Below are 21,622 nucleotides of genomic sequence, written 5' to 3' on the forward strand. Positions count from 1 at the left end.
CTTTGCCTGACCCGAGTTTGGGGTTGGTGGTTTGCTGGAAGGGTTGTGGCACAGGTCACGCCACCCCACCCAGGCCGAACTGCCACCACGGTGCCATCAGCAGATGATGGTAACTAGGCCTTTGGCAGTCAACCTGAGTGACACCAAAAACAAGTCCTAGTCTAGGACTCAAGGCTAATCTACAGTGCCTTCAGAAAGTATTCATACACCTTGACTTATTCCACGTTGTTGTGTTACAGCCTGAATTCAAAATTGATTAAATATGTTTTTTTTTAACCACCCATCTACACACAATAACCCATAATGAAAATGTGAAAACATGTTTTTAGATTTTTTTTGAAAATGTATTGAATGTTAAATACAGAAATATCAAATGTACATAAATATTCACACCTCTGAGTCAATACATGTTACAATCACATTTGGCAGCGATTACAGCTGTGAATCTTTCTGGGTAAGTCTAAGAGCTTTGCACACCTGGATTGTACAATATTTGCACATTATTATTTTTAAATTATTCAAGCTCAGTCAAGTTGGTTGTTGGTCATTGCTTGACAGACATTTTACAGTCTTGCCATAGATGTTCAAGCCAAGCCAAGTCAAAATTGTAACTAGGCCACTCAGGAACATTCAATGTCTTCTTGGTAAGCAACTCCAGTGTATATTTGGCCTTGTGTGTCAGGTTATTGTCCAGCTGAAAGGTGAATTTGTATCCCAGTGTCTTTCTGGGAGAATTTTGCCTGTGCTTAGCGCTATTCCATTTATTTGCATCCTGAAGAAAAACTCCCTTGGCCCTGGCGATGACAAGCATACCCATAATATGATGCAGCCACCACCATGCTTAACAATATGAAAGGTGGTACTCAGTGATTTGTTGTGTTGGATTTGCCCCAAGCATAACTCTTTGTATTCAGGACATAAAGCTTTTTGCAGTTTTACTTTAGTACCTTATTGCAAACAAGATGCATGTTTTGGAATATTTGTATTCTGTACAGGCTTTCTTCTTTTCACTCTGCCATTTAGGTTAGTATTGTGGAGTAACTACAATGTTGTTGATCCATCCTCAGTTCCCATATCACAGCAATTAATCTCTGTAACTGTTTTAAAGTCACCATTGGCCTCATGTTGAAATCTCTGAGTGGTTTCCTTCATCTCTGGCAACTGAGTTAGGAAGGATGCCTGTATCTTTGTAGTATTAGAAAACTTCCCTGGTCTTCGTGGTTGGATCTGTGTTTGAAATTCACTGCTCGAATGAGGGACCTTACAGATAATTGTATGTGTGGGGTACAGAGATGAGGAAGTATTCAAAAGTCAATGTTAAACACGATTATTACACACAGAGTGAGTCCATGCAACTTATTACGTGACTTGTTAAGCAAACCTTTACTCCTGAACTTATTTAGGCTTGCCATAACAAAGGGGTTGAATACTTATTGACTTAAGACATCTCAGCTTTTCATTTTTAATCATTTGTTAAAAAAAAGGGGGTCTGAATACATTCTGAAGGCACTGTACATCAAATCAGATTTCAACCAATGAAGTTCTCTGTCATACTTTTGGACACCACAAGGCTGCCCATACTGAAGTTTGAATATACACTTAGACGATTCAAAAGGCACCTTCTGTCCACAACAGAAATGGAAACAGTGGTATTACTTTTCTGGCCATTTCAGTTTCCATAGCAACTGTACACCTATCATGTTCTATATCAAGTAAAACCTTTACAAAAAGGGTATCATTTTGTTCTTTGTGAACAAGGAAGACAAAGAACTGTTCAGAACAAAGAACCCTTATGCCAAGAACAAAGAGAGGTAGGAAAATTGAAACTGACTGTTTGCTTGTATCCTCGCTCTTCCTTTGACAGAAGTCCAGGATATGCTGTCACTCCATGATTTTGCAGGATTTTTTTTATACATTTGCGGGCAAAAATGCCAGATTTTGCTGCGGCAATTCTGACATTTTGCATGGCAATATGCAATGATTTTGTCCAATTTGTGGCAAAAATGCAGTGATGAGGGAAATGTGGATGTTTGGCTTGATTGAACCAGATTATGTGATAAATGTGTGATTAGTTGGAGCCCACTTTTTGTACTGCAGTGATTGGTCAGTTGTATGCTATAATATTGCAATGATTTCACAGCTAATAGTGCGGTGAATGTTAACATTTGCAAGCCCTTGCATAATATGTGGGAAATTGTTGATTTTGCCAAAAACATTGCCATTGCAGAATCACAGAATCCTGGAGGGACTGGCTAGGTGAAGATGTTTGACCTCATTTACACTTTCTCTCAATGTCATGCTCTTTTTTGTGCATCCTGTATCCTGAACAAAGCTAGCGACCAGAGCAGAGAGACGAGGGTTCACGCCTCCGATGCCGGGAAGATGATATGGCCCCATCACCATTGGCCTATCATTGCAATACATCTCAGGGCCAGAATGATTCAGCCAAAACGTGTTTAAGTGATCCATTATGTAATGTTCTACTACAGAAGCTTAGAGACCCGGTTAATGGTTTTTTGAATGTTTGTTGGAGTAGGGAAAAAGTGGACCAAGAGTGTACTAGCACACAATGTTCATAGCTAAAGGATGAAATTACGCTCAGTAATACAGTCACACACAAAATCATGGACACATTCAAAACACACAGCCTGTGGTGAATGCACAGTGCACACCAGTGGTTGTAAGGGGTGGGTGGAACATGATGTTGTGGTTGTAAATAACAAGCATGCGAAATGGCCCTCAACCCCCTTCTGAGTGTTCTTCAGATTCCTTACCAAGCCAAGCCCTCACAAGTCAGCCAGGGCCTCCTCAGAATGATTACATAAACCCTGGGGAAGGGTGTTTTGGGGACACTGCTGTTAAGTGTTCATCGAAAGCTGAGGGGAGAGATACAGGACAGCTACAGTTGCAATGTGTATTCAGCCCATCCAGTCTGTTTACAGATTAGCCTGAAGGCACTCAAACAAGGGGCTTAGGGAAATGGGGTAAATATGAGTTTACACAGCAAGGAGATCCCGAAGTCCAATGAAAAAAATGGTTAGGGCCTCCCAAGTGGAGCAGCATCGCAGTGCTAGAGACGCCACTACAGATCTGGGTTCTATCCCAGTCTGTATCACAACTGGCCGTGATCGGGAGTCCCATAGGGCAGTGCACAATTGGCCCAGCGTCGTCTGGGTTAGTGGAGGGTTTGGCCGGGGGGTCTTTACTTGGCTCATTGCGCTCTAGCGACTCCTTGTGGTGGGCTGGGCGCCTGCAGGCTGACCACGTTGTCAATTGAACAGTGTTTCCTCCGACACATTGGTGCGACTGGCGTCCGGGTTAAGTGGGCGGGCGTTAAGAAACGCTGTTTGGCGGGTCATGTTTCGGAGGATTCGCGACTCGACTTTTGTCTCCTGAGCCCATTAGGGAATTGAAGCATTGAGACAAGATCGAATTTGGGGAGAAAAAGTGAGGTAAAAATACAGAAAATAGATAATAACTAAACGGGTCGAATTAGAAGAGTGTCCTTTTTTCATGATTTGAAAGGTTACCACTGTTTGCAAATCCTGAAAAGGAAGTAGTGCTCGATTTTGAACAAAATATAATTTAAATGACAATGTCCAGAAAGTATGTCAGAGATCCCCTTTGATATTTTAAGAAGTGACCAGAAATCAGCTTGGCTTTGCAGAAACATGAGCTATTTCCAATATGTGGCCCCATAACAGATAATGACAAGGGCCGAAAGGGGAAATGCGACTACTGAAGAAAATAAATATAGCATCTTGGAATAACAGGAAAATATTGCCTAAACAATTGTGTATTTATTAATACAGCAACGGTTTGGTAGAAGGCCCTTCAAACTGGATCGCAAATATCCCAGTAGTTTGTTACTGTGTGTCATTTGGAGAGACACTGCATTTGTCTTGTTACTGTGTGCGGCGTGTGTCACCAGCAGAGCCTGGCAAATAGTTCAGATGTTTTTTATAGATACAATTGCCTGAAGAAAACCATACATTGACCCCTATTATTTCTGACAAGTGTTATCTTAGATGTTAATAGGCAACTTTGTCTACTTCCCCAGTCAGGTGAACTCCTGGGTGCCATTTTTATGTACACCCCCACCCACCCACACAGTATGTGCCCCTCTTGATGATTACACAGAAGCAATGTCTGGAACTAGAAAATATTATGGGAACAGCTTTCACTTGCCATTTTCAAGCACAGTTTGCATGCTGGTAGTAGTATTATTGACATCTTAAGTAGCCTACAAAGCAATTCCTCAATATCATTCAAACAATTGCATTAATGGGGTAAGCTACTTAAACATCACGCATGCATTAACACCATGTATTTACCTCTGAATGCAACTATACATCACTGCTGATAAATGATATATGACCTACCTCCATGATTCGGTGCAGGTCCAATCACGATTCCTTTCGCGTCCACTTTCGGTGAATTCTGACCGTAGGTGCCATCGTCCTTGGTTAGAATTTGCTTTGGATTGCCTTTGGAGTCAAGTACGGTGGCATTGACCGTAGCAGTAACATGGTCTTCCTTGCTGATGGTTTTGTCAGCACGGATCGACAGTATACACCTGGGCAGAACGATCACCAACAAGACGACAGGGAGATAGCTGCATGGCGTTGCTGCGGTCCACCTCTTGGGCATCTTTGGAATGTCTTACTGTAACGTCCCCTTTACATCCAAGCTGTTACTCAGGGAATTGAACCACTCCAACGATTTTCCCCCAAATAAACTGACGGGGGCTCGGCGTCTTCCCTGCGGCGTCCCGTCATAAAAACATTCTGTGCTCTTCACATCGTTTTCTTATTCCAATACATGTTGCCTACGCTGCCTTTGGAACGAACAAAAACCCGCACATTAGAACTGTAGAATGAAAAGCTGAAATAATAATTGAATCAAATCAAATGGCTTTAGAGAGGTGTAGGCTATATACTTAAGATGTTATGGGTTGCCTATTTGCTGTAAATGGCTTAATCTTACAACACAAGCCGTGTTACCTTTTATCGCATGACAGCCTAAGGAGTGCCCATTATTTGAAAATAATAAGCTCTATATTAAATGTCAACTATAATGCGCATTTATATCGTTCGATTATTTAGTAGGCTATCCCGAATATATCCCAAAATACAAAGCCTTGACATTAAAATGAGATACACTTCTTAATTTAGGAATATAATTATTTTCAATAGTGGCAATGTCTTTCTAATGACAATTATTTGTTTTTACAGATGTGCATTATTGCCACAAGTGAACAGCTGTCATCGCTGCTTTTTGTTCACAATAGCGTGCCAATGATAGCGCGCTATCCTTGATCGGAGCCATTAATGTACGCATTTCGCATTAACTCGCACCTCCGAAAGCCATGATGCGCAACCTACCTTCTCCATTTCGTCGAACCAAAACGATATTGACACAAAATCTCTTGCCTTGCTTTATTAAATCGAATCCACTCTCTCGTCTTTTTCTTCTGGCTCTTCTGGTTCCACAGCGCAAGCGCGACGTGGGCACACACAAAGCTCGCGCACATAGAAGGGGGCGAGAGCGGCGGGTGTACTATCACGACAGTATACAACCGTTCGTTATCTAAAGGGTCGCCCACCTGTAACCTTAAATCAGCCTTACATCACCTGTCGACATTAATTAATACATTACAGAGCCCAGGAATACTGATATATCGTTTTGGTTCCACAGTGTCCCTCATATCCAATTGTAAGAACATATACACTCGTAGAAAACAAGGGTTCCCGAAAGGGCCCATATGGGCACGTGCCCCCTCATATTTATCCTGTTTATATTTTTGAGTTGACTGGACCAGGCACAGAGCTTTGATCAAGCTATAGGGTATTGAGTCCTTCTTGATTAATAAATACAACGATTTTTGGGGGGTTGTTTCTCTGTGGTACTAGCCACCCACCTTCCTTTCAATATTTTTACCCAGATTTTAGCAGAGATGCAACTAATATTTTGTTTCGTTAATAAATAAATAAAACAACCACCAGTCAGGAGGATACAGATAGCTCAAGATGTGTGCTTAGATATGCAGAAAAATACTTGGTTTAAATGTAATCTGGCACCTAATTATGATGCCTGATATGTGCCTGTATTGATGATGTGTGTCATGATCCCATGTACTGTGTTATAATTTGGATGTAATATCCTAAAGTATAGTTCAGTAAAATAGAGTTCAGTATAATGTACTGTATCCTCCTTTATTCTAACATTCTCTACTCTAATGAACTGAACAGTACAGTACTCTACTGAATTAAACTCTACTTACAGGGTCCATTGTCTGTCACCAATGTTAAATAAAATTATATTTGAACTTATTCTACTAATTGTCTTTGGGGTTGCTTCTCATATTTTATTTAACTAGGCAAGTCAGTTAAGAACAACTTCTTATTTACAATGACAGCCTAGGAACAGTGGGTTAACTGCCTTGTTCGCAGGCAGAATGACAGATTTTTACCTTGTCAGCTCGGGATTCGATCTAGCAATCTTTCGGTCACAGGCCCAACGCTCTAACCCCTAGGCTACCTGCCACCCTAATATACAGTATGGGGGAATTTGAGACAAAATATCCAAAGGCACCAACGTACTGCAGGAAATTATTTAACAGACTTTCCAAACATGAGTCTGTTGTCGACTCACATCCTCTCTGCTTTCCTCATGTCACAATAAAAATCCCCAACATGTTATAGCTTCTTTGTGCATATATGGCGCATATGCAGGACTATTTTGACAGAAAGAAAGTTGAGAGGAAGTGGCTTGAGACCCAAGTTTGAGAGGCCTGTTTAATACTACGTTCCTTTGGGTATTTTGTCTCAAATTCCACCCTATATAACAACCAATCTCATTGACAATTGGTAGAGTAAGTTCAAATGTAATTTTATTCAACATTGGTGACAGACAAGGGACGTTTAGGTTTTAGTAATTTTTTTTTTGGTTTAAAAAAAAAGAACAAGCAAATTGTGCCATTTGGTTTGCTTAATATTAAGAATGTGAAATGATTTATACTTTTAATACTTAAGCATATTTGAGCAATTACTTGAGTCATTTTCTATTAAGATATCTTTAATCACTTATGACAATTGGGTACTTTTTCCACCACTTCTAGATAGCACCTTTTCTATGCAGCTAATTATGAAAAAAATGTGTCAGCTGGACCCATGTTCTATACTGGTAGCCTATAGTCTGTTATTGATAAGGGCAAGCAATATGTCACTATCCTGCAGTGACAGGTACAGTATATGCTAGAAAAATCTAACTAAGCTAAGCTCTTTATGTAGCCTATTCAATGTTGCTTGTGAATTTGTTTATTTTATGATAATGTTTTCACAAAGGGACATTTCAGGGGAAATGGGAAAATACGGCTTCACACACATCCAGACAAAAAACTTAAAGATGTGCTTATGTCTTTCCCCTTCTTACACAGTGTGTGTAACACTCTTTCAACCTGAACACATAAAAATGGCTTCCCCTGGTGTTCCACATCTTTGTCCATTTGTCACTATACCGTCTAGACCCCCTCTAACCATTGTTGACAGATTCTTGTATTTTCCCTCCTTTGCTGTGCTCTGCACAAAAGCCAGTTGATTTTAGACTAACAGCCAACAGTAGCCATAAGAAGAGGCGGGGGAGTTGGAGATGAGTCTCCAGTGCATGGCCAGTGTACAGACTTTTAGCCATTATTAAAAACATAGATGACTAGGAGGAAGGCCATGGAGGACGAGGAAGAGAGGGAATGTGGAGGAGAGGAGAGGAGACGAGAGAGGGATTCTGGTAGAAAAAGATAGGAGTGGGGGACTGATGGGGAGGAGAATAGGAAGATTGTTGTGAAGGACAGGGGAGAGCAGTGGAGGAAGAGAGGACAGGGGGAGTCTGGCTGAGGAGGAGATGAGGAAAGGAGAGAGTACAGTGGAGGAGGAGAGGAGACAGTAAATTGGCTCCCCTTAGACCAGGCAGGCCGCTACATTGAGGGATCGGCTTACATTTAATTCTCAATGGAGCCGTGCAGTAAAGATCAGAGAGGCGGAACTTGGGGGACAAATACAGTGCATTGAGAAAGTATTCAGATCCCTTGACTATTTCCACATTTTGTTACGTTACAGTCTTATTCTAAAATGGATGAAATTGACACACAATACCCCATAATTACAAAGCAAAAACAGGTTTTTACAAATGTATTCAAAATAAAAACAAAAATACCTTATTTACATAAGTATTCAGACCCTTTGCTATGAGACTCGAAATTGAGCTCAGGTGCATCCTGTTTCCATTTATCATCCTTGAGATGTTTCTACAACTTGACTGGAGTCCACCTGTGGTAAATTCAATTGATTGGACATGATTTGGAAAGGTACACATGTCTATATAATATCCCACAGGTGACAGTGCATGTCAGAGCAAAAACCAAGTCATGATGTTGAATGAATAGCACAGATCTGGGGGAGGGTACCAAAACATTTCTTCAGCATTGAAGGTTCCCAAGAACACAGTGGCTTCCATCATTCTTAAACGGAAGAAGTTTGGAACCACCAAGACTCTTCCTAGAGCTGGCCACCCGGCCAAACTGAACAATCGGTAGAGAAGGGCCTTGGTCAGGGAGGTGACCAAGAACCCGATGGTCACTCTGACAGAGCTCCAGAGTTCCTCTGTGGAGATGGGAGAATCGTCCAGAAGAACAACCATTTCTGATACACTTCACCAATCAGGCCTTAATGGTAGAGGGGCCAGACAGAAGCCACTCCTCAGTAAAAGGCACATAACAGCCCACTTTAAGTTTGCCAAAAGGCACTTAAAGGACTCTCAGACCATGAGAAACAAGATTCTCTGGTCTGATGAAACCAAGATCGAACGCTTTTGCCTGAATGCCAAGCGTGACGTCTGGAAGAAACCTGGCACCATCCCAACTGTGAAGCATGGTGGTGGCAGCATCATGCTGTGGGGATATTTTTCAGTGGCAGGGACTGGGAGCCTAGTCAGGATCGAGGCAAAGATGAACAGAGCAAAGTAGAGAGAGAGATCCTTGATGAAAGCCTGCTCCAGAGTGCTCAGGACATCAGACTGGGGCGAAGGTTCACCTTCCAACAGGACAACGACTCCAAGCACACAGCCAAGACAACGCAGGGGTGGCTTCAGTACAAGTCTCTGATTGTCCTTGAGTGGCCCAGCCAGAGCCCAGACCTGAACCCCATCGAGCATCTCTGGAGAGACCTGAAAATAGCTGTGCAGCGACGATCCCCATCCAACCTGACAGAGTTTGACAGGAACTGCAGAGAAGAATGGAAGAAACTTCCCAAATACAGGTGTGCCAAGCTTGGAGAGTCATACTTAAGAACACTCAAGGCCGATATGGGGTATTGTGCATAGATTGATGAGGGGGAAAAAACAATTTAATCAATTTTAGAATAAGGCTGTAATGTAACAAAATGTGGAAAAAGTCAAGAGGTTTGAATAATTTCAGAATGCACTGTAGAACAATAAAGACGGTAGAGAGATGGCTGAGTTGTTGTTATAGTACAATAAACATGTATGTGTATGTGACCTTGCACTTAATCACAGATGCTTTCGTGGGCGGTTGAAATTACAGTAATGTGATATGAAATAATACATTTTGGCCTTAGAATCCTTGACAGTGCCTGTCATTTGTTTTTATGTGGGGGCTCTTTTGCTTCTTCTGCTCTCTCTCATCAGTAGTGCAGTTAGGCTTGAGATGGCTAATATTCATACTTACCACTGTTGCTGTTTTGCTGATGCTCTGATAAATCAGAGACTGAGTGCAGGCATCAGAGCATTTTCCAAATTCCACCCACATATTTCTTCAGTGAAGAACAGGTTTAGCTTTTTTACTTCTGTTTGTCAAGACTGACCTCTGGTGGCTGAAGTAGGTAACAGTGAACAGTCTGGAAAAAGCACAGCACATTTTACGTCTTGTAATTTCCTGTTTCATTTTCCACTGAACAAAAATATAAACACAACATGCAACAATTTCAAAGATTTTACTGAGTACAGTTCATATAAGGACATCAGACAATTGAAATAAATAAATTAGGCCCTAGTCTATGGAGTTCACATGACTACAGATATACAGATATACATTTGTTGGTCACAGATACCTTAAAAAAAGGTAGGGGTCGTAGGGGTCGTGGATCAGACATTTTTTTAGTATCTGGTGTGACCACCATTTGCCTCATACAGCGCGACACATCTCCTTTGCATAGAGTTGATCAGGCTGTTCATTGTGGCCTATGGAATGTTGTCCCACTCCTCTTCAATGGCTGTGCGAAGTTGCTGGATATTGGCGGGAACTGGAACACGCTGTAGTAAACATCAATCCAGAGCATCCCAAACATGCTCAATGGGTGACATGTCTGGTGAGTACGCAGGCCATGGAAGAACTGGGTCTTTTTTAGCTTCCAGGAATTGTGTACAGATCCATGCAACATGGGACTGTGAAACCAGGATTAATCTGAAGAGCACACTTCTCCGGCGTGCCAGTGACCATCAAAGGTGAGCATGTGCCTACTGAAGTCGGTCACGACGCCAAACTGCAGTCAGTTCAGAACCCTGATGAGGACGACGAGCATGCAGATGAGCTTCCCTGAGACAGTTTCTGACAGTTTGTGAAGAAATTCTTTGGTTGTGCATACCCACAGTTTCATTAGCTGTCCAGATGGATGGTCTCAGTCAATCTCGCAGGTGAAGAAGCCTGATGTGGAGGGCTGGCGTGGTTACACGTGGTCTGCTGTTTTGAGGCCGGTTGGAAGTACTGGAAGCAGCTTAAGGAAGAAAAATGAAAATTAAATTATCTGGCAACGGCTCTGGTGGACATTCCTGTAGTCAGCATGCCAATTGCACACTCCCTCAACATTTGAGACATCTGTGGCATTGTGTTGGGTGACAAAACTGCACATTTTAGAGTAGACTTTTATTGTCCCAAGCACCAGGTGCACCTGTGTAATGATCATGCTGTGAAATCAGCTTCTTGATATGTCACTCCTGTCAAGTGAATGGATTATCTTGGTAAAGGAGACATGCTCACTAGTGGGGATGTAAACAAATATGTGCACAACATTGGAAAGAAATAAGCTTTTAGTGCATATGGAACATTTCTGCAATCTTTTATTTCAGCTCATGAAACATGGGACCAACACTTTACATGTTGTGATTACATTGTTGTTCAGTGTCATTAAATACAGACCAACTCTACTGCATTAAGCAAAAGTGGCTTTGTGAGAAAAATATCAAAATCTACATTCATTCTTCTCTGCATTAAAACAATGAACTAGGTCAAAGGAAAATTACACTGTAGTTCTGCCTAGCTTGCATGTGGGCATTTGCATGTAAAAAGTCCCATGAGCACTAACGTGTAGTTCATAGGAACAGATTGTAACGGATTTCTTCCATCGAATGAGAGGAGGACCAAAATGCAGCGTGGTTAGAGTTCGTGGTTTTTAATATGAGAAACTAAACATGAACACAATTTCAAAACAACAAATGTGGCAAAACCCGAAACAGTCCTATCTGGTGCAGAGAACACAAAGACAGGAAACAACCACCCACAAACCCCAACACAAAACAGTGAGCATGCAACAATTGCTCTATATAATTGCTCTATATAATATTGTACGCGTTCTTGAATTTGTTCTGGCTTTGGGGGTTGTAAAAAGACCCCTGGTGGCATGCCTGTTGGGGTAAGTCTGTGTGTCAGAGCTGTGTGTAAGTTAATTATGCAAACAATTTGGGATTTACATCACATTTCTTATAAAGAGAAGAAGTGGTGCAGTCAGTTTCTCATCAAGAGAGAGACTGGCATGCATAGTAATTACATCAGCCCTCTGATTACAATGAAGAGCAAGACGTGCCGCTCTGTTCTGGCCCAGCTGCATCTTAACTAGGTTTTTCCTTGCAGCACTCAACCACACGACTGGACAATAATCAAGATAAGACAAAAGTACTTGCTTCTCTTTATTAGAATCTCTTTATTATGGACAGACCTCGTCAAATCTTTACAACCATTGAATCTACACTACCGGTTAAAGGTTTTAGAACACCTACTCATTCAAGGGTATTTCTTTATTTTTACTATTTTCTACAATGTAGAATAATAGTGAAGATATCAAAATTATGAAATAACACATATGGAATCATGTAGTAACCAAAAAAGTCAACCAAATCAAAATATATTTAATGTTTGAGATTCTTCAAATAGCCACCCTCTGCCTTGATGACAGCTTTGCAGACTCTTGGCATTCTCTATACCAGCTTCACCTCAAATGCTTTTCCAACAGTCTTGAAGGAGTTTCCACATATGCTGAGCACTTGTTGGCTGCTTTTACTTCGCTCTGCGGTTCAACTCATTCCAAACCATCTCAATTTGGTTGAGGTCGGGGGATTGTGGAAGCCAGGTCATCTGATGCAGCCCTCCATCACTCTCCTTACACAGTCTGGAGTTGTGTTGTATCATTGTCCTGTTGAAAAACAAATGCTAGTCCCACTAAGCCCAAACCAGATGGGATGGCATATCGCTGCAGAATTCTGTGGTCGCCATGATGATTAAGTGTGTCTTGAATTCTAAATAAATCACAGACAGTGTCACCAGCAAAGCACCTCCACACCATAACACCTTCTACTCCATGCTTTACGGTGGGAAATACACATGCGGAGATAATCCGTTCACCCACACCGCATCTCACAAAGGCACGGCGGTTGGAATACAAATCTCCAATTTGGACTCCAGACCAAAGGACAAATTTCCACCAGTCTAATGTCATTGTTCATGCTTCTTGGCCCAAGCAAGTCTCTTCTTATAATTGGTGTCCTTTAGTGGTGGTTTCTTTGCAGCAATTCGACCATGAAGGCCTGATTCACTCAGTCTTCTCTGAAAAGTTGATGTGATGTGTCTGTTACTTGAACCCTGTGAAGCATTTATTTGGGCTGCAATTTCTGAGGCTGTTAACTCTAATGAACGTATCCTCTGCAGCAGCGGTAACTCTGGGTCTTCCTTTCCTGTGGCGGTCCTCATGAGAGCCAGTTTCATCATAGCGCATTATGGTTTTTGTAACCGCACTGGAAGAAACTATCAAAGTTCTTGAAATGCTCCGTATTGACTGACCTTCATGTCTTAAAGTTATGATGGATTGTTGTTTCTATTTGCTTGTTTGAGCTGTTCTCGCCATAATACAGACTTGGTATTTTACCAAATAGGGCTATCTTCTGTATACCCCCCTACACTGTCATAACACAACTGATTGTGTTGTGCATTAAGAAGGAAAGAAATTCCACAGATTCACTTTTAAGAAGGTACACCTGTAAATTGAAATGCATTCCAGGTGACTACCTCATGAATCTGGTTGAGAGAATGCCAAGAGTGTGCAAAGCTGACATCAAGGGTAGCAATTTGAATTGATTTTATTTGTTTTAACACTTTTTTGGTTACTACATGATTCTTTAGGTGTAATTTCATAGTTTTGATGTCTTTACTATTATTCTACAATGTAGAAAAGAGTTTAAAAAATAAAGAAAAACCCTTGAATGAGTAGGTGTTCTTACAATTTTGACTGGTAGTGTATATGTTTTGCCCGTGACAGTTTACAATCTAAGGTAACATCAAGTAATTTAGTCTCCTCAGCTTGTTCAACAGCCACACCATTCATTACCAGATTCAGCTGAGGTCATGAACTTGTGTAGCAAATACAATGTTCTTAGTTTTAGAGATGTTCAGGACCAATTTATTACTGGCCACCCATTCCAAAACAGACAGCAACTCGTCGTTAAGGGTTTCAGTGACTTAATTTGCTGTGGTTGTGGATGTGTATATGGTTAAATCAGCAGCATACATTGACACATATGCCTTGTTCAATGTCAGTGGCAGGCCATTGGTAAAAATATAAGAGTAGAGGGCCTAGAGAGCTGCCCTGAGGTACACCACAATTTTCATGTTTGACATTAGATAAGCTTTTTTTTTATTAAAGAAAACCCTTTGAGTTATATTAGATAGATAGCTCTGAATCCAAAATATGGCAGAGGTTGAAAAGCCATAACACATGTTTTTTAAACAACAGGCTATGGTCAATAATATCAAAGGCTGCACTGAAATCTAACAGTACAGCTCCCACAATCTTCTTATTATCAATTTCTTTCAACCAATCATCAGTCATTTGTGGCAGTGCAGTACATGTTGAATGCCCTTCTCTATAAGCATGCTGAAAGTATGTTCTTAATTTGTTTAAAGAGAATTAGCAATATACCATATTTGGTCAAACACATTTTTAGGGGTTTGCTAAGAGCTGGCAGCAAGCTGATGGGTCTGCTGTTAGAACCAGTAAAGGCCGCTTTACCACTCTTGGGGTAGCAGCTTTGGCTTCCCTCCAGGCTTGAAGACAAAGACTTTCCTCTCGTCTCAGATTAAATATATGACAGATAGGAGTGGCTATAGAGTCACTTCAAGCTATTTTCTTGTTGTTGTAACAACTGCTTGTAGAACTATTTTATTCGTTTGAAAGACCCTTCACCTGTGATAGAGAGACACCACTGTCCTCAATGGTACTCCGCCAGCTTTGGTCTTTGTCATGGTAGCTAGCAATGTAGGTTACACTGTTACTCCTCGCAGTTCTAGACAGGACAGGTCACAGGGATGATTGAAAACAACAAACAGCAGGAATCTAGACAGCAACAAACCCGGTTAGCCACAATGGCTAACCGGGTCGCGGAATACGTTCAAGCCCTCAAGAAAACCCTGCTAGCTTGATAGACAGCTAGCTAGCAGCTAGGCTAGCTACTATGCCAAATAGCTCCTCAGACTTGGCCTTGGTAGGCAGGATATCAGAGAGTAGCAGTCCCAACAACTGATGCCAACTGCGTTGCGGGATCCAAACTAAAAAGTTAGCTAGCTACCAAGAAACTTTTCAATACACTTTCAAAACAACAAACATTCCAAAATAACAAACCGATCTCTCCCTCGTTCTGCATTCAACAGGTGGCCAACCTTGCTCCACTCCCTGATCTACTGGGTGAGCAGACTTCTATTCCAGCCCAGCAATAATATACATTATTATCAACTCATTGGGTTTGATAAGTTGAATCAGGTGTGTTAGTGCTAGGCTGGAACAGAAGCCTGCACACCCAGCACATCTCCAGGAGAAGGATTGGCCTGTTACAGTTATAATACATTTGTAGCCTACATTGTGTGTGACTTTTAACTGTATTGTTGTATACAACATTTGCTAACATACAGTGCCTTGCGAAAGTATTCGCCCCCCTTGAACTTTGCGACCTTTTGCCACATTTCAGGCTTCAAACATAAAGATATAAAACTGTATTTTTGTGAAGAATCAACAACAAGTGGGACACAATCATGAAGTGGAACAACATTTATTGGATATTTCAAACTTTTTTAACAAATCAAAAACTGAAAAATTGGGCGTGCAAAATTATTCAGCCCCCTTAAGTTAATACTTTGTAGCGCCACCTTTTGCTGCGATTACAGCTGTAAGTCGCTTGGGGTATGTCTCTATCAGTTTTGCACATCGAGAGACTGACATTTTTTCCCATTCCTCCTTGCAAAACAGCTCGAGCTCAGTGAGGTTGGATGGAGAGCATTTGTGAACAGCAGTTTTCAGTTCTTTCCACATATTCTCGATTGGATTCAGGTCTGGACTTTGACTTGGCCATTCTAACACCTGGATATGTTTATTTTTGAACCATTCCATTGTAGATTTTGCTTTATGTTTTGGATCATTGTCTTGTTGGAAGACAAAACTCCGTCCCAGTCTCAGGTCTTTTGCAGACTCCATCAGGTTTTCTTCCAGAATGGTCCTGTATTTGGCTCCATCCATCTTCCCATCAATTTTAACCATCTTCCCTGTCCCTGCTGAAGAAAAGCAGGCCCAAACCATGATGCTGCCACCACCATGTTTGTCAGTGGGGATGGTGTGTTGCTTTTACGCCAAACATAACGTCTTGCATTGTTGCATTGTTTCATCTGACCAGAGCACCTTCTTCCACATGTTTGGTGTGTCTCCCAGGTGGCTTGTGGCAAACTTTAAACAACACTTTTTATGGATATCTTTAAGAAATGGATTTATTCTTGCCACTCTTCCATAAAGGCCAGATTTGTGCAATATACGACTGATTGTTGTCCTATGGACAGAGTCTCCCACCTCAGCTGTAGATCTCTGCAGTTCATCCAGAATGATCATGGGCCTCTTGGCTGCATCTCTGATCAGTCTTCTCCTTGTATGAGCTGAAAGTTTAGAGGGACGGCCAGGTCTTGGTAGATTTGCAGTGGTCTGATACTCCTTCCATTTCAATATTATCGCTTGCACAGTGCTCCTTGGGATGTTTAAAGCTTGGGAAATCTTTTTGTATCCAAATACGGCTTTAAACTTCTTCACAACAGTATCTCGGACCTGCCTGGTGTGTTCCTTGTTCTTCATGATGCTCTCTGCGCTTTTAACGGACCTCTGAGACTATCACAGTGCAGGTGCATTTATACGGAGACTTGATTACACACAGGTGGATTGCATTTATCATCATTAGTCATTTAGGTCAACATTGGATCATTCAGAGATCCTCACTGAACTTCTGGAGAGAGTTTGCTGCACTGAAAGTAAAGGGGCTGAATAATTTTACACGCCCAATTTTTCAGTTTTTGATTTGTTAAAAAAGTTTGAAATATCCAATAAATGTCGTTCCACTTCATGATTGTGTCCCACTTGTTGTTGATTCTTCACAAAAAAATACAGTTTTATATCTTTATGTTTGAAGCCTGAAATGTGGCAAAAGGTCGCAAAGTTCAAGGGGGCCGAATACTTTCGCAAGGCACTGTAAGTACATGTAACAGTACTCGTCTTGCGTTGTGTACAATCAGTCATCGACACGGAACTCCAACATGTAGCACCAGTCATGTAGCTTTATTCTGATAAGAACGACACAAAATTGCACGTCATGCAATGCACGTCTCACCATCGCACGCTGGTTTGGTGCTTGTTCACTGGGACGATTCTAACTGGAACATCCCCCCTCGTAAGCAAGCTACGCAAACCAGCCAATAAGATGCCATGTTGAGTAGGTGAAGGCAAAACAAACTCAAACCAAAAACCCATTGGCTTAACAATAAAGTGGCAAGGGGAATCACCAATATAACCCTGTTACATACACATACAACCCATGGAATACAAGGATGTTGAGCAGTCTTTTGGGACATTCACTTGGACCTCTTAATTGGCAGACAAGCTTCCGCAGCTCTCCATATCTGAGGACAGACATCACAAAGAAACAGGCTTCATTTTATTACATTTAGACAGCCCTGACTATTATATATCTGACAGTCTTCTTAGTTTTCCTCTCTAGGGAATAAAACTGGAGAATATTTTCATAACGTCATCATACAACCTGCCCTATCTAACTAGTACACTTACTCAATTTCTGACCGCTGGAGCAGAAAATAATTTCACCCTCTTCCATTGCTGTTATCTACAAATGCATTTGGAGCATGCATTTTTTTTATTTACAATGACAAATAGGCCTATATCAAGATAAGCTAATATGAAGTTAACTACAGGTAGCTGATGATATTTCACTTAGCTATAGTATGTACAGTTGGCTAGCTAGCTAACAAGCAGTTCATTAGCCTACACAGAGTGGCCTGCTTTAGCTAGCTAATAATATATATATTTTGTTTACATTTTCAAAATGTATTTACTTACTTACTTGAATAGGTTCACGCACACACCCACGAAGCGGCCAATCTTTTGAAATGAAGAGTTGTCAAGCGGCAGTCCCCTTCTGGTCGAAATGTACAGTTGGTGGTAACTCCTTTTAAATCCCATTGAGATCATCCATCAATGACAGAAAAACTTGAATTGTTGCATCTCATTGTGTAGTTGTCCTCCGGTGGCTAGCTAGCTAAAATTGTCCCTTTCCAAAATTAGCCATGGATGGAGATAGGGATTTGGACTTGTGGTTTTACTTAATTATCTGTACTGGCCATTGATTATAATGGCGATTCTGATCCAACCGTCATGTATGATAGAGTGATAGACCGTTTCGTCAAAACGAAAGAGAGGAAGATGGCATTGGCTTTTCTCTACAAGTAGGGTGAGTCAAAATATTTTTCTTCTTGCACACACACACACACACACACACACACATACATACACGCACGCACGCACGCACGCAGACACGCACACACACATAAATCAGAACCATGGACAGCCACAAAATATTTAGCTGACGTTGATTGGACTAAATTGTTTTTGGTATCTTTTAATTGTCACTGTATTAGACGAAGCAGAGGTGATTTGATGTTGTTGGTGAAATGGTGCGGGAATAGTGGAGGCAGCTCCTGTTTTCTTTGCGACTTGCGATAACTCTCTGTCGAAAATGTCGGAAACAACTTGCTTGACAATGCTGTAGGTCATGTAACTAACTGCCTGTTACACGCACATGCATTCTGGACTTCACCGGACAGAGGTTGCTATCCGGTTTGGTGATAAAACAAATGTGTGTTTGAATTTACTCTGCCACTGTCTTCTTATTGTCTATGCATTGAGGTCTATATATGATGGTCGCAGGGCACATTAATGAACAGGTTATAGAGCGAACAGCGCAGGGGGGAATAAGTGGGTTAGGTGGGTCTAAATCAGGATAATAACCTTCGTCTTCATTACAATACATTTGACTAGGTATGTTGTTTTTTGTTCACGTCCTTTTTGTTTAATTTGATTAATAACCTCCCCTCCTCTCAATGAAGACAGTTTTTTTTTCATCATGCCCAATGCGTTTCACCAAGTAGACAAGACTATCGGGTTTGGCTAATGATACCGCTTTAAAATAGATGTTCATCTTCAAAGCTTTATTCAAAAGTTTGTCAGCAGCAAAACAGTGAGTGGACATCCCCTTTTTATCTACGTAGGCTATTACGATATTTTAGCCAGTTTCTGTTATTATTTTGGATGTACATATATGCTCATCATGGTAGGAGAGATGGTGACCTTGTGACACTCCTATTTTGAAACATTTAAGTTATTTTCCTCTAGCAATTTCTTGTTTTCTTGTTTGATTAATTAAAAAAACATTACCCTACTTTGACAAAAGCTGGTTCCACAGTAATGCATCTGGTGTCTTTTTAAAAATCCTGGCCATGCATAAGTAGCCTATCCATAAAAGGTTTCTAAATGGTCTACTTGTGAGGCTTTTGCAAGGCCATACAGACAGGACCAAAAAAAAAAGCATTGCTTTTTTCTGCACAACTGGCTATCAGAGTTTACCCACCTATTTTTTTTTTACCACTACATCACTGGTTATGACCTGCTTATTGTGGGTCTTAAAACTTTCCATTAGCAATGCATGAAATTGTAACTTTTGTGCTCGTTTTTAAAGGACAAAGCTAAATTATTGCCACCCCTCCCATCTCAGTGCAAACGAGCTGAGGTTAGAACAGGTAAATTGCCGATTCTGGCATTAGGGCTGGAAAATGCCAATGTGGCAGTTTTTACATGACAAAATGTCAAACTAACATGCGTTTGACACTTGGGCCTCAGCGCCAACCAAAAACATTTATTTAATATTTATTTATTAAATGATTAAAACTCTTCATTCTGTTACCAAATCGGTAACAATTTGACCAAAAAATCCGTAACAGAATGACTGTAACTGAATTGGCGACAATGAGAATTCAAACTAGTCACAAACCACAGTTCAGTCACGTGCTACTGTCCTCCCTTCCACTGGCATACTGTTTTGTTCAGCTTGTAACTTTTTTCTTTCTCTTTCTGTTACGTGGTAGTCAAAGCAAAAGAGTGTGAAAACAGTCTGGACAACCCCTCCCTCTCGCTCACTTCTCTTCTTTCTCTCTTCAGTTAATGTCACCTCTCCTCGTTCTTATGGATACCCACCCATGAGTGGTAGGTAACCTAGCAGTTAGCGTTTTGGGCCAGTAACTGAAAGGTTGCTAGTTCAGATCAAACCAAATCAAAATCAAATCAGATCAAATTGTACTAGTCACATGTGCCGAATACAACAGGTATAGATAGTGAAATGCTTGCTTGCGAGCCCCTAACCATTAGTGCAATTTCCAAAAAACACAGATAAGAATAAGAAATAAAAGTAATAAGTAAATATAAAGTGCAGCAGTAAAAAATAACAATATATACAGGAGGTACCGGTACCGAGTCAATGTGCGGGGGCATCGGCTAGTTGAGGTAGTATGTACATGTAGGTAGAGTTATTAAAGTGACTATGCATAGAGAGTGGCAGTGGTGTGGAGAGGGGAGAGGAGGGGGGGGGGGGGGGGGGGGGGGGCATTTGACTAGATGTTCAGGAGTCTTATTGCTTGGGGATAGAAGCTGTTTAGAAGCCTGTTGGACCTAGATACTTGGCACTCCAGTACCGCTTGCCATGTTGTAGCAGAGAGAACAGTCTATGACTGGGGTGGCTGGAGTCTTTGACAATTTTTAGGGCTTTCCTCTGACTCTGCCTGGTATAGAGGTCCTGGATGGCAGGAAGCTTGGCCCCAGTACTGGGCTGTTCTCACTACCCTCTGTAGTGCCTTGCGGTTGGAGTCCGAGCAGTTGCCATACCAGGCAGTGATGCAACCAGTCAGGATGCTCTCGATGGTGCAGCTGTCAAACCTTTTGAGGATCTGAGGACCCATGGCAAATGTTTTCAATCCCAGAGTTAATAATGTGAAAAATCTGTCCATGAGCATGGCATTTAACCCTTATTCCTCCACGGTCGCTGTCAATAATGGCAGACCCCTTACCATGACCAGACTCTCAGGGAGAGTTGGCATATGAATAAAAACACATTTGAAATTCACACATGTATTAATACACACATCTACATGTGTGAAATAGGACCAATATAAGCACCCACCAAATAATTATTTTATTATGAGCCCCCTCATACCCACTGAGCACCAACCAACACCAGACGTCGGACATTGAAAAGTAGTTACAATTTTGTTAGAATTTGTGACTATTAGAATAATAGCCAGTGTGTATAATAAAACCCAGAGATGCAAAGGGAGATACTACATTTTTTACCTTTGTGTACCTATTCAGGATACATCACCATGAAGAGAATGACATGAATAATTATGCATTTCTGTATAGTACAGATCAAAGACCCATGATGTCATTCTTTTACCATCATTATTTTATGGGCGTTAATCCACTTCACTTACTGTAATTCAATAACCAATAATGTTTTCAAACTCAAGGTGTTATATCATAGCTAACACCCCATTGTTTCTGCAGACATATTTGAATCTTAATTGGAGTTTTGAAAATGTCGTCACATAAAAAAAAAAGAAGAGACTTCACCGTAGTTTTGCAAAGTTCTTTGAGTAAATGTGTAACGGTTTTCTTCATCTGAAGGAGAGGCGGACCAAAATGCAGCGTGGTGGTTATTCATGTTTTAATTTATAAAGACACTATACATGAATAAACTAAGAAAACAATAAACGTGAGAAAACCTAAAACAGTGCAAACACAGAGACAGGAACAATCACCCACAAACACACAGTGAAACCCAGGCTACCTAAGTATGATTCTCAATCAGAGACAACTAATGACACCTGCCTTTGATTGAGAACCATACTAGGCCGAAACAT

At 41.1% G+C, this 21,622-nt stretch overlaps 1 protein-coding gene across 5 annotated transcripts in view; it reads right to left on the reverse strand.

Annotated features, from left to right (window-relative positions):
- rnf130 (ring finger protein 130) overlaps positions 1 to 5,528 on the reverse strand; it is a 76,333-nt gene extending 70,805 nt beyond the window's left edge. For all 5 annotated transcript variants that reach the window (XM_021584093.2, XM_021584091.2, XM_021584092.2 and 2 more), the window contains exons 1-2: positions 5,385 to 5,528; positions 4,383 to 4,837 (exon numbers count right to left, since the gene is read on the reverse strand). In XM_021584093.2, coding sequence (XP_021439768.1) covers positions 4,383 to 4,650 — 268 coding nt within the window. In that variant the 5' untranslated portion in view covers positions 4,651 to 4,837; positions 5,385 to 5,528. The remainder of the gene's footprint in view (positions 1 to 4,382; positions 4,838 to 5,384) is intronic.
- Positions 5,529 to 21,622: the final 16,094 nt, after the last annotated feature.

The sequence above is a fragment of the Oncorhynchus mykiss genome, chromosome 31 (assembly GCF_013265735.2).
Source record: "Oncorhynchus mykiss isolate Arlee chromosome 31, USDA_OmykA_1.1, whole genome shotgun sequence".
Taxonomy (NCBI): Eukaryota; Metazoa; Chordata; class Actinopteri; order Salmoniformes; family Salmonidae; genus Oncorhynchus; species Oncorhynchus mykiss.